The sequence below is a fragment of the Giraffa tippelskirchi genome, chromosome 8, assembly GCF_054371585.1.
Source record: "Giraffa tippelskirchi isolate mGirTip1 chromosome 8, T2T-mGirTip1v1.2.pri, whole genome shotgun sequence".
NCBI classification, from domain to species: domain Eukaryota; kingdom Metazoa; phylum Chordata; class Mammalia; order Artiodactyla; family Giraffidae; genus Giraffa; species Giraffa tippelskirchi.
This window is the reverse complement of record NC_137282.1, coordinates 146,292,001-146,305,066: the sequence shown is the minus strand read 5'-3', so window position 1 is coordinate 146,305,066 and position 13,066 is coordinate 146,292,001. Positions and strand designations below refer to the sequence as shown.

The 13,066-nt window shown below is 42.5% G+C and overlaps 1 protein-coding gene across 6 annotated transcripts in view; it reads right to left on the bottom strand.

The window, feature by feature from the left end:
• Nucleotides 1-13,054, bottom strand: part of RIPOR2 (RHO family interacting cell polarization regulator 2) — a 200,703-nt gene extending 187,649 nt beyond the window's left edge. For 5 of the 6 annotated variants that reach the window (XR_014062770.1, XM_081522154.1, XM_081522157.1 and 2 more), the window contains exon 1: nucleotides 12,902-13,054. Coding sequence is in view for 2 of the 6 variants with exons in the window: in XM_081522161.1 (XP_081378287.1) it covers nucleotides 12,902-12,977 (76 nt within the window). In the remaining 4 variants the exon portion in view is untranslated. The remainder of the gene's footprint in view (nucleotides 1-12,901) is intronic. The other variant, XM_081522164.1, reaches the window with a different exon arrangement.
• Nucleotides 13,055-13,066: the final 12 nt, after the last annotated feature.

Below are 13,066 nucleotides of genomic sequence, written 5' to 3'. Positions count from 1 at the left end.
TGATGTCTCCCAGATGATGAGAGGCGACACCTGAAAACAAATCCCATGTCCTTGGCGGGGACACTCACGTCGGCCCTCCACATTACCTTCTCAAGATGATACAGAAATGGAGACCACATTAGGAGTAAGGGTGAAAAAAAAAATGTAGCCTCTTCCTGAAGATTATGCTGCTCATCTTAAAACCAGGCAACTTCATTTTAACTGCGGGGGAGATAGAAGGAAGTTGATGTCTTATCCTTTGAGAGAATGATAACGGTGTGTGGGTTGCTCAGTTAAAAGCTAGACTAAAAGCCTAAAGCTAAACTACATGATTTCCTGAAGAAATCAACAGGTTCTTTCACTTTTTTCTTTCTGTGTGTGGGATGTTATTATTTTAGATGCGGAACACAGAATTTTAACTCGCATTAGGGAAAGAAAATGGAGGGAGAAAGAATGGGCCAGTCAGAGCTCTTCAGCCCCAGCAGGACTCCTGGCTCCTCTCCGACTGTGTCCAAGCTTGTCAAGACCAGTAGGGCCTCCACAGAGAACGGGCTTCCCTCTCTCCCGTTCTGGTTCTCTCACCTCCCCTTGCCTCTGCTCCTCTATGTCAGCCTGGATTTAGGTCTCACATTAGGAAAAACAACCGCTGACATGTGTACAGGTTCTGCAATCACATACAGTGTCACAGGAAAAAAGGTAGGGTTGATACCTTCTGAACCAGAATCATTTGTTGCTGATAATTAAAAGGTAAATAATGTATCCCTGAGTAGTTCCCACTAATGCTCCCAGGGCACAGACAAAGCACATCAGGACTCCAGAGAGGCTCCTTGTCCCTACCTTGCCTAGTGCTTCCAAAGATGGGAACAGAGCCAGAAGGACCATGGAGACCTCAGGGGTTGTCCACTATGGTAATCACTGTTTGCCCAGGCTTTTTGGTGATCAGAGATTTTATCACCTGCACATGATCATACCTTATAAAAATACATCCAATAATAGGTCCTACTCTGCAGTGAAGATGCACAAATGTGCATGTAACAAAACGGATGAATCTTGAATGTATTATGCTAAATGAAAGAAGCCAGACTCAGAAGGCTACAGCTAATAGATTCCATGTAGAAAACATTCTGAAAAAGATAAAACTATAAGAACAGAAAGCAGACCACTGGTTGATGAAGGCTTGGGTTGACTACAAAGGAGCATGAGGGAATGTTTGAGGTGGTGGAACTTTTCATATCTCGGTTGTTGTGGTAGTTACACAACTATAGATGTTTACCAAGACTCACACGTGTGTGCGTGCTAAGTTGCTCCAGTCATGTCAAACTCTGTGCTATCTCATGGACTGCAGCCCACCAGGCTCCTCTGTCCATGGGATTCTCCAGGCAAGAATATTGGAGTGGGTTGCTGTGCCCTCCTGCAGGGGATCTTCCTGACCCAGGGATCAAACTGGCACCTCTTACATCTAACCTGCATTAGCAGGTGGGTTCTTAACTACTAGTGCCACATGGGAAGCCCAAGACTATATACTAAAAAATGGATGTAAATTAAACCTCAAAAAACTTGATTATTTTTTTTAAAAGAACCATTAACAAAGATTAAATGGCATATATATATATATATACATACATATGTATATATATTTATATATATATATATATATGGAAGTGTTTAGAGTGAAGTGTGTGGATGTCTGTAACTAAGTTTGAAAGCATCTTTTTTTTTTAATTTTTGGCTGTGCTACAGGGCTTATCGGAGAAGGCAATGGCAACCCACTCCAGTACTCCTGCCTGGAAAATCCCATGGACGGAGGAGCCTGGTGGGTTGCTGTCTGTGGGGTCGCACAGAGTCGGACACGACTGAAGCGACTTGGCAGCAGCGGCACAGGGCTTGTGGGATCTTAGTTTCCCAACCACAGGTTGAACACAGGTCCAAACCAGTGAAAGCATGGAAACCTAACCATTGGACAGCCAGGAAATTCCCTGAAAGCACTGAAATAAGATTTATTGATGTATTGATAGAGAGATGGATATATGGATAAGTACAAGATAAATATTGTAAAATATTAGTAGTAGAATCTAGTGAAAGTGAAAGTGAAGTTTCTCAGTTGTGTCCGACTCTTTGGTAGAATCTAAGTGGTAGTTATTTGGATAGTCCCACTATAATTCTTTCAACCTTTCTGTACGTAAAAATTGTGCTTATGAAATCTTGGAAAACATTTAAAAATACATCTAACACGTTCCTTCATCATCTGTACCACTTAGAGGGTGTTTTCAGGCCCACAGAATTGTTTTTATAGTTTCTGACAGTTCAAAGAAGCATCTTTTCTCTCCCTTTGAAACCATCCTGACAGAAGTAAAGCTTCCTCTTGGTCCATAGGGGAGAATCTCTTGAGATTATTTGCAGGCTCACTTGCATGTATTTGCTATCCTCCCGTTAACACAATATTAGCAAGTAAGTCCTTTATGGTTTTTTGTCACTTGCTTAAACACTGAAGAATTGGATTAATTTGACTCTATTCATACAAAAACCTCAGGGAACAAAGTTCTGGGCAGCAGCAATTTAGATGGTTAGCAAATATCCCAGACTCTGTTTTTCTTGATCTTGCCTAACTCTTTTTTGTGGGAGGCTCTGGTTGAAGATGCCTCTTTCCGTTACATTCTATGATGAAGATCCATGCTAATCCACCCAGCCATAAGCATGAGGGCATCCTAGTGTCTTGCAAACCAGGTACCAACCTGCTATGGGATAAGGAATGGTTGGACTTGTGTTCAAATCACCCTTCTTTGTGGTGGGGGATGAAAAGATTTACCCTTCATATAGTGTGTAGGGATGGTTTTCTGAAAGTAGATACACAAACCCACTCCTGATTACCCCGACCTTTTAAACACTCCACATTATCATCTGAGTACAGACAGGGCAGCACGGCAGGGCTGGAAAGTCAGAGACAACCAGGTTATGTGAAAATTAAGTGGACTGTTCAGTCCCTATCCAATTCAATCCACTTTTATAATTATAATAATTTTTAAGGTATATTTCAGTGAATCAGATTAGATATATTCAAAATGCCCAAACTCTGCAGGCCTCCATTTGAATTTGGCTGTATCGATCCAGTCTAAAGATTATTTATGGATACTGACTGTCAGAAAAGTACTCAAGTTATGTTGTTAAATGAAACAAGCAAGTTGCAGAACGGAGCCCATGCAAATAATATATTGATCATATTTTAGAAAAAGAAATGGGAGCACTGTGCTGTACGATGAGGGAGCTGGGAATTCTAGATGACTTTCCCCTGCTCTTTTACGTGGGTTGTTTTTTTTTTTCCTTTTTTTAAAAGATTTACCTATTTATGGCTGTGCTGGGTCTTCGGTGCTGCACCCAGGCTTTCTCTCGTTGCAGTGAGTGGGGGCTACTCTTCGTTGCAGCGCGTGGGCTTCTCACTGTAGTGGTTTCTCTTGTTGCAGAGCACAAGCTCTAGGTACTTGGGCTTCATTAGCTGTGTCCCGAGGCATGTGGAATCTTCCTGGATTAGGAATCAAATCCACGCCTCCTGCATTGGCAGGCAGATTCTTCACCACTGAGCCACCTGGGAAGCCCCTTATCTGTTTTTGTATTCTGTGGTTATTATACAACAAAGACATAATAGTTTTGTATCAGATCAAAACAAACTAAAGACGTTTGTTTTTTAGAGCTAGTGCACAGTCGTCATGTCTTTACAACTGGGGTCTTGTGTGTGTACCCAAACACACAAACATATTCCTACGCAGTTAAACAATGTCTTGGATCTTCATATAGAAAAACTGGTACTCACACAGTGGCTTGTTTTTAGGCTAAGATGGTTTCTATCCCCTAAGACTCTTCCCCCACCTCCTCTACCCCAACCTAATACACTGGCTTAATGCTATGAGAAAGTTTGTAATTTTGGTAATTTTCTGCTTCCAACGAGAGTCCAAGATGTTATTCCAGTGATTAACTTTTGGGCTCTTTAGATGTGTCCACCAACAATCAATCTGATGATTAAAGGCTTTAAGACCCACCACCAAGCTCTGAGTCCTCTAATCCCACTGCTGTTTTCATTTTTTTAATTTTGGTTAGTTGTATTCAAATTCGTTTCTTCTTCCTCTCCTTCCTCTTTTCCTCCACACTCTCTCTTTTGTCCATCCTTGGCTGCAGACAGCTAAAATATCTGTCCAGGTCAATGTACATACAAAGAGAGCACTTTCTTAATCAACAGAACCCCCTTGAATTATTCAAAGTATCTCCTGTTCTCAGGTTTCCAGTCCTTTTTTCTCCTTGACAGTATAAGCTGGGATGGGGCATTTGGCATTGGCACTCCAGACTCAATTGTTCAGGCAGGGAGGACGAGGGTAAGGCTCCCACAGAAATAACTAATCGTCTGGATGATGAGAAAATAGGTAATGTCATGTTTGAAGTGATGTAACTAATTCTTACACCGTATGAATACTAGGCTCCCTACAGCAAAATACAGTCAAATTCTCAGTAACTGGCAGAACAGCTGGTAAACAGGATGTGGAAGTGGGGAGAAACTCAGGACCTGGGGGCTGGCCTACCTGCTGTCTGGGCTGAGGCTGTTCATGGGCAACTTTATGAGGTGGCTAGACTGAAACCTGGGCTTCCCTGGTGGCTCAGTGGTAAAGAATCTGCCTGCCAATGCAGGAGACTTTGGTTCAATCCCTGGGTTGGGAAGATCCCCTGGAGGAGGAAATGGCAACTCACTCTAGTGTTCTTGCCTGGGAAATCCCATGGACAGAGGAGCCTGGCTGGGAACTACAGTCAATGGGGTCGCAAAGAGTCAGACACGACTGAGCGACTGAATACATAGCACGCACACAGACCAAAACCTAGGATAAGATATGATCTGTGGATTATAGAAATGTTCTTGAAGGCTTCTTTATTTGCTTTTTTTATACTTGGGGTGACCCCTTGCTCACCTCCTCCCAAGTCTTTAAGCTTATGGCTTTCAAGGAAACAGAAATCAAGAAAGGAACCCATGGGGTGTAAGACAGGACAGAGCCACCATGGAAAACAGTATGACGGTTCCTTTAAAAACATAAAACAGAGCTACCACATGATTCAGTGATCCCACTCCTGGACATGTATCCAGAGGAAACTCTAATTCCAAAAGATACATGCACCCCAGCGTTCATAGCAGCACTATCTACAATAGCCAAGACATGGGAGAAACCTAAATGTATATTGACAGACGAATGGATAAAGGAGATGTGGTACATATATATATATATATATATATATACAATGGAATATTAGCCACAAAAAAGAACTAAATAATGAGATTTTCAGCAGCATGGATGGACCTTGAGATTAACATACTAAGTGAAGTAAGTCAAATAGAGAAAGACAAATATTATATGAAATAACTATATGTGGAATCTAAAAAAATGATGCAAATGAACGTACAAAACTGAAACAGACTCAGGCAGAAAACAAACTTATGGTTACTAAAGGGGAAAGCAGGGGGTGCACAGGGGGATAAACTAGGAGTTTGAGACCAGCAGATACAAACTATGTATAAAATAAACAAGTTCCTACTGTATAACACAGAGAACTATATTCAATATCTCATAATAAGCTATAATGGAAAAGAATATGATATATATATATATGTTCAGTTCAGTCGCTCAGTCATGTCCAACTCTTTGTGACCCCATGGACTGCAGGGGGTCAAGGACACCAGGCCTCCCTGTCTAGCACCAACTCTTGGAGCTTGCTCAAACTCATATCCATCAAGTTGGTGATGCCATCCAACCATCTCATCCTCTGTCGTCCCCTTCTCCTCCTGCCTTCAATCTTTCCCAGCAACAGGGTCTTTTCCAAGGAGTCAGTTCTTTGCATCAGGTGGCCAAACTATTGGAGTTTCAGCTTCAGCATCAGTCCTTTCAATGAATATTCAGGACTGATTTCCTTCAGGATTGACTGGTTGGATCTCCTTTCAGTCCAAGGGACTCTCAAGAGTCTTCTCCAATACCACAGTTCAAAAGCACCAATTCTTCAGCACTCAGCTTTCTTTATAGTCCAACTCTCACATCCATACACATATATATATACACACACACATACATGTGTAACTGAATCACTCTGCTGGACACCAGAAACTAACCCAATTTTGTAAATCAACTATATTTAAATTTAAAAAAAAAAGAACCAAGAAGACCACCTTGAATCAGCAACAGCACCACAATGAATTTGACATTTGGGTGCAAGCCTAATGGCGTCAGAACAAGGGCAAGCAAATCAGGAAAGGCAACAATATGGCTTCTTCTCTGGTCTAGGATGTTTGGGTGTCTGTACCCAGGCTGAAAAGCTCAATCTGCAGCCATATGGCTCCCCCAAGATAGTGAAAAATCCTGAGGGTGAGGAGCCCTGGGGAGAAATGAGAGAGTCGTTGCAGCCTGACAGCATGTCTGCCGACCCTCCCCAGATAACAGGTGAGCCAGGAAAGCCGATAGTCAGCCAGACTGCTCTGTAAGCCGACGCTGTGTCTTTGGCAAGCACTAGTTATCTGCCAAGTGGGCGGCCCTGCGTGGAGGCAGGTGGCTGGCAAAGGTGCCCTGCATACTGCTCCATCCACTGGCCCCTCTGGGGCCTGCCCAGCACCAACTGTGGCCTCTGTTTCATCTGGTGACACAGATGAAAAGTCTCCAAGACCTTCCTATGAACCAGACTGCCTTCCAAAGCCACACTGCATAAAGAATAACCGCCTGGGTTCTTCCTACCTCCGAGTGTAGGAAAGCCACCAATCCAGAAAGCCCTCCTTCAAACTCACACCTGCACTCCCAACCACTGTCCAGAGACAGGTCTGTGGAACTCACACTGTTGCCTACTGGTCCCCTTCATGCCCCATCGCGATCAAGAAAACCACCACACCGAGTCAGGAAAAGAGCCAAACCAGACAACCAGACAGCCACATCACATTCACACTGGGAAGGAAGTGACCAGTGGTATCTTGGGGACAGCAACATTCCTGACTTCCAAACATCTATCAGCTGTGTCACTGTTGTCCTTTGAGGGACAAGAGACCTCGTCTCCATTCTTTCCCCTGGGCCCGCAGAGGGTGTCGCCTGTAATTTCCTCCATCGAAGCTCTCCCCAGACGCGGGGCAAAGCAGTAAGTTCCCCTTGGCTTGTGCCACCTGGATGCGTTTACTCGTACTACAAACTGCCTGGGGATGCACCGTGGGTGGAAAACACCCTGGCTTCCCAGATCAGGAGTTAGTTGCACCCCCAGGAGCCAGAGTGGTTTTCCCCTGGCAGGACTGAGTTGCCTCCTGCCTCATATGGTGCAAGCTGGCCAGATAAGGGGGTGAAGTGGGATGATGTTAGGAGCTGAGGAAGAGGGGGACTGCCTTCTCCAGCATGGCATCTCCCTCCAGACCAGAGTGTGGTGGTGGCCATGGCAGCCCCTTCACCCTGTCCCAAATGTCACCACTACCACTCTCTCTGCCCCCCAAGAGCTACCGCTGCCATGTGTCAAGCACTGTGCTAGGCACTTGACATATTTTATGTCTTTTAATTTCCCCAATAACACTGCAAGGTTGGTGTCATTATAACAACCATTTTGCGCTTAAGGAAATGGATATTCAGTAAAGTGGAGGGAGGGACTTGCCCACAGGCCAATAGCTAAGAGGCAGAAGTGGGATGTGATCTCCCTGTTATCAATGTTTATACACTTTCCAGGTTCTCTCTCCTTTCACCATCCCTCAACTTGAGCAGACTCAAGGAAAGTCAGGGTCACTCTTATCTGTGCCCACCCCTCATGGCCAGACCCTGCGCTGACACTGTCATCATTCAGAAAGCCGGGTGCCCGCTTTGCTCTGTCTAGACCCCTTTGTACCTGGGGAGGGCTCAGGTAAGCAGCTCGATAAGGTTTTCAAGATGTCAGACAAGCACCTCCTCAAGATAACTGCCCACCATCACATATTTGGGTCTTTCTCTGCTGGTATCTTTTCATTATTTTCTTTAGACAATTGATTTAATTGATGGCTTCTTTTAAAATTCAAATATCCCTAAGAAGGACATTACAGCTCATACACTGGTTTCATTATTTTCCACCCCGCACAACCATAGACTGTAAATCATGTAAATATCTCATTATAGACTCTGGAAGTGAAAAGAAGAAGTGAGAGGGACTAGGGGAAAATTTGTCTTTGGGGGTCACTGCTTTAATATGAATATATGTTTGATTGAATTCAAACATTTTCAAGTATGCTAGGTGCCAGAAGTTTTGCTAAGGGTTACAGGCTTTAGGGGAGCACATTAAGAATTGTATTCTACCTGGGAGATGTGAATACTAACTATGTATTAAATCATATTAGGGAATCATCATTCATTTTATTAGGCAGTTACATAGAAAAGTGAAAGTGAAGTCACTCAGTCGTGTCCGACTCTTTGCGACCCCATGGACTGTATGTAAGGTACCACGCTCCTCCGTCCATGGGATTTTCCAAGCGAGAGTACTGGAGTGGGTTGCCATTTCCTTCTCCAGAGGATCTTCCCAACCCAGGGATTGAACCCAGGTCTCCCGCATTGTAGGCAGATGCTTTACCATCTGAGCTACCAGGGAAGTTATGTAGAAAAAGGCCCTTAGTTTTTAGAGATGCTCTTACTGAAATATTTAGAGTTGAGATGTCACAATGCCTGTAATTTATTTTAAACTATTTCAGCAGGAAAACAGATGAAGCAAATGTGGCAAAATGTTAATGACTGTTAAATTATATGATGGGTATATGAGATTCATTATATTATTTTCTCTACTTTCCTGAACATCTGAAAATTTTTCACATTAAAAAGTAAAAAAGAAAAACAAAGCTTTCCAGAAGCTCAAACTCAAAGTTCTATTGCAAGGGTGACAAATGGTTTTGTAGTAAGCAGAATTCTAATATGGCCCTATGATTCCTGCCCCTGGTGTACATGCTGTATATAATTTCCTTATGTAGAGTGTGGGCAAGGCTTGTGAATATGATGAGGTTTTACTTCCATAATTAGGTTTTGGTATATGGCAAAGATTTTAAAATTTACACATGTAATTAAGGTCCCAGATCAGTTGATTTTGAACTAAACAAAAGGGAAGTTGCCCTGGGTGGGCCTGGCCTAATCAGGCAATCCCTCTGAAGGCAAGATTACAGGCAGCAACAGACACTCTCTAGTTGGCCTTATGGAAACAGAACTGCCAAGTTGTGGAGAGGGCCCTGTGGCAGGGAATAATGGGTAGCCTTTAGGGAAGAGTAGATGACCTTTGTTCATCCCTCAGTCCTAAAGCCACAGGGAACTGAATTCTGCAAACAACCACTGAACTCAGAGGAAGACCTTGAGTCTCAGAAGAGACTGTGATCTTGGCTAACACCCTGACTGCAGCATTGGGAGACCCTGAGCAAAAGACCCAACTAATTCATAACCAATCTCCTGACCCATGGAAACTGTGAGATAATAAATGTATGTTGTTTTCAGACAATAAGCTTGCGATAATTTGTTGTGAAGCAATAGAAAAAACAAATTCACATTTCAACTGTTGTGGCAAGTCAAACTGATTACAAATAGCAGCATTATATTGGAAAAGATTCTAAGACTGGGCATTGCCTCCTTGGGGAAAAAAAAAGACATAGAGAAAGTTGCGGTTGATTAGCAATGTGCACGGGCATGAAAGGGGTGAGTTGTACCATGTGTATCTCATATTGCCATTCAAGGTCGCTTGTTGTATTTAAGGAAAAAAAGAGTTATTTTCTGTTTTTTTCCCCTCAATGACAGAATAATCCCAAGGGGCAACAATGCTAGGGTCTCCTAGGGTCACCAAGTTAGAGGGAATGGTAACTTGTGAGAAAGACCTCAGAGAAAGAGGACTGAAAAGTTATCCAACACAGATCCTAGCATCTGAAAAACAACGTTTAGGATGAGCCTTGCAGGCTAGTGTTTGCAGTGAAGACTTCTCCATTGTTCCTTCCTTCTTCACTGTCTCCACTCTTTCTCCCTTTCCATGGCCTCTAATTCTCTGCCTTCAAACATGCTCAAGGGTTCCATGAGCTGGATCCTGCTGCTATTTCTAACTCACTCTGACCCTAATACAGCAGGTCAGAATCCCTCCTTCCTCAGACACATAGGCCAAAGAAGTCAGAACTAGCCTACTGAATGTCAAGCTTGGATTAAACATTTATTAACACATCACTGTTTCATATTAAATCCATGCAGACATCGTATCACAGTACCCAGATGTTAGTTTCATAATTTAAGTGAAATTGGTACAACGAAGAAAGCCGTTCTCCCAAGTTTTTGTTTTTAGAGGGAAGGCTGACCCCTGGGTCAGTATGTAACAATGCAGATCACACTCCATCCTTTTTCGGTGGCACATCCCACAGCAAAGATGTCCTAATCTAAGGGACCACAAAAACTGGAATTTAAAATCAAGGAGATGCAGATATAGTGGGGGAAGGAGAGAGTGGGACGAATAGAGAAAGTAGCATCAACTTATATCCACTACCGTGTGTAAAGTAGATAGCTGGTGAGAAGTTGCTATATAACATAGAGAGTCCAGTTTCGTGCTCTGTGATGACCTGCAAGGGTGATATGGCGAGAGGGAGGGAGGCTCAGGAGGGAGGTGATAAATGTATAATTATGGCCGAATTGCGTTGTTGTATGGCAGAAACCAACACAACACTGTAAAGTGTTCCCCCTAATTAAGGAATAAATTTAAATAAATAAATAAAATCAAGGTAGGTGCAGCTGAAAGAAGCACATGAATAAGGTGAAGACTCTGAAAAAATTAGCTTCTTCAATTACATTAAAGAAAAGATTTTGCAGGTGCAATTCCTTGTATCCAGGTGCCATCTGGAATCCAACCAGCCTAGCTTGCCCTCCTAAGCTAGTAGACAGTCTTTATTTGTGTTCCTAAACCACTCATTCATCATAATTTAACTGTCTTTTCCTGGGGCTTTTAACACATAAGAAAGGATCGCCAACATATAACTAGGCTTAAATACACTATGTGATGGACCTTTAATGAGAACAACACCCACTGCTTAAACCAGGGCTTGGTGGCCCACTGCTGTCACATTTTACATTAGAGCACACTATTGGCTATATTTGAAATTTACAGAATTAACTTCCAATGTTTATACTTGAGAGCTTTCACTTAGAAAATAGTACTTTCTTTTGCTTTTCTTGAAAAAAAAAAAATGGGAAATCTGACAACCTGTCAGACCCCCCCATTCCTCATGCAAGTAATCTGATGGCCCTGAATGGGGTTGCCCTCCTAGATGAGTGCTTTCCCATGTACCACAATCTCCACCGTGCCCTATTGCCTCCTCAGACTGAGGCCAAGAGGCATTTAAAATTTATCATCGTGGTTTCACTGTTGTTTTTCCCACGGCAGAGATAAGAAGAGAATGAGCTATTCCCCATCACCATGACAATAGCCCTTTCATTCATTTACCTTAGCAACCAGGCCCCTCTAACCATTTGAATTTGCTGACATCTGAGTTAAATACAACTTTCCAGCAACAGACATATACCAATTTGTTACTTACTGATGGATAGTGGTTTTGACACATACATCCTTAGAATGCTTTCTCTTTCTCAGATTACTTCGATACTAAACTCTCCCTTTTGATTACCTCACACCAGTCAGAATGGCCACCATCAAAAAGTCTACAAACAATATATGCTGGAGAGGAGAAAAGGGAACCCTCCCACACTATTGGTGGGAATGTAAACTGGTACAGTCACTACAGAAAACAGTACAGAGACTTCTTGAAAAAACTAAAATAGAGTTACCATATGATCCAGCAATTCCACTCTTGAGCATATATCAGAAAGACAAAGACTTTAATTTGAAAAGACACATGTACCCCAATGTTAATAGCAGCACTATTTACAACAGCTAAGACATGGAAGCAACCTAAATGCCCATCAACATATGAATGGAAAAGATGTGGTACACACACAATATTATTCAGCCATAAAAAAAGAATGAAACATTGTCCATGGACGGACATAAGAGATTGTCATACTAAGTGAAGTAAGTCAGACAAAGAAAGACAAATATTATATGATATCACTTATATGTGCAATCTAAGAAAATAATACAAATCAACTTATTTACAAAAGAGAAACAGACTCAGAGATATGGAAAACAAATTCATGATTACTAAAGGGGAGAAGGGAAGGAGAGGGATAAATTAGGAGTATGGGATTAATAGATACATACCACTATATATAAAATAAACAACAAGGACCTACTGTATAGCACAGGGAATTACATTCAATATCTTGTAATAACCTATGATGGAAAAGAATCTGAAGCTGTACCACTGAAACTAACACAATACGGTAAGTCAACTATAGTTTAATAAATAATAAATCAATGAATTAAATTAAATTTTGCTTTTGGTTAGAGTTCCTCTAACTCAAGGGAAATCTTAGTATCAGTTTGATCATTTAAGAAACATATGATTGGGTCCTTAAAGGAAAAGTGTCTCGCTGAGCCCTGAGTTCCACGCATTCTAATTACACCACTGATACCTGTTTGATTCAGTCTCTGCATTTTCCCCCTACTGTAAAAAACAAAAATTCCGACCCACACAACCCCTTGATTGGTATTAATATTTGCATTTTCTATCAAGGTGAAGAAATATAGAAAAGAGGCCCTCGCTTGTTACTTGAAACAAAGCGTGTTTAGTTACTTCTCGTTAGGACAGAGCTATTGGAAGGACACAGGAACAGAGAGGAGTGGGTGAAAATTAAGAAAAGACCATTGGGAGAGGAGGCACAGGACATGAAGGAGTAGATGCAGGGGGATGCTTGGAGCTGATTAGCAGGAGGGGCCCAAATGCGTGTGTTGAGGAAGGTGTGGAGGGGGATAGTAGGGAGGAGAGGGGAGTGGGCAGCATCCAGACACTCACGGTTGAGCTGTCGTCTCCGGATCCGGTCCCTCCATGGCCTGTTTCTGATCCAGTGCAGTCGTGATGGTAACACCATGGTCCCAAAGCGAGGGTCTAACACCTCCTCATGGCTAGAGAACAAAAGTGCTCACAGTGATACAGGAAGTCAAGGCCAGACGTACCAAA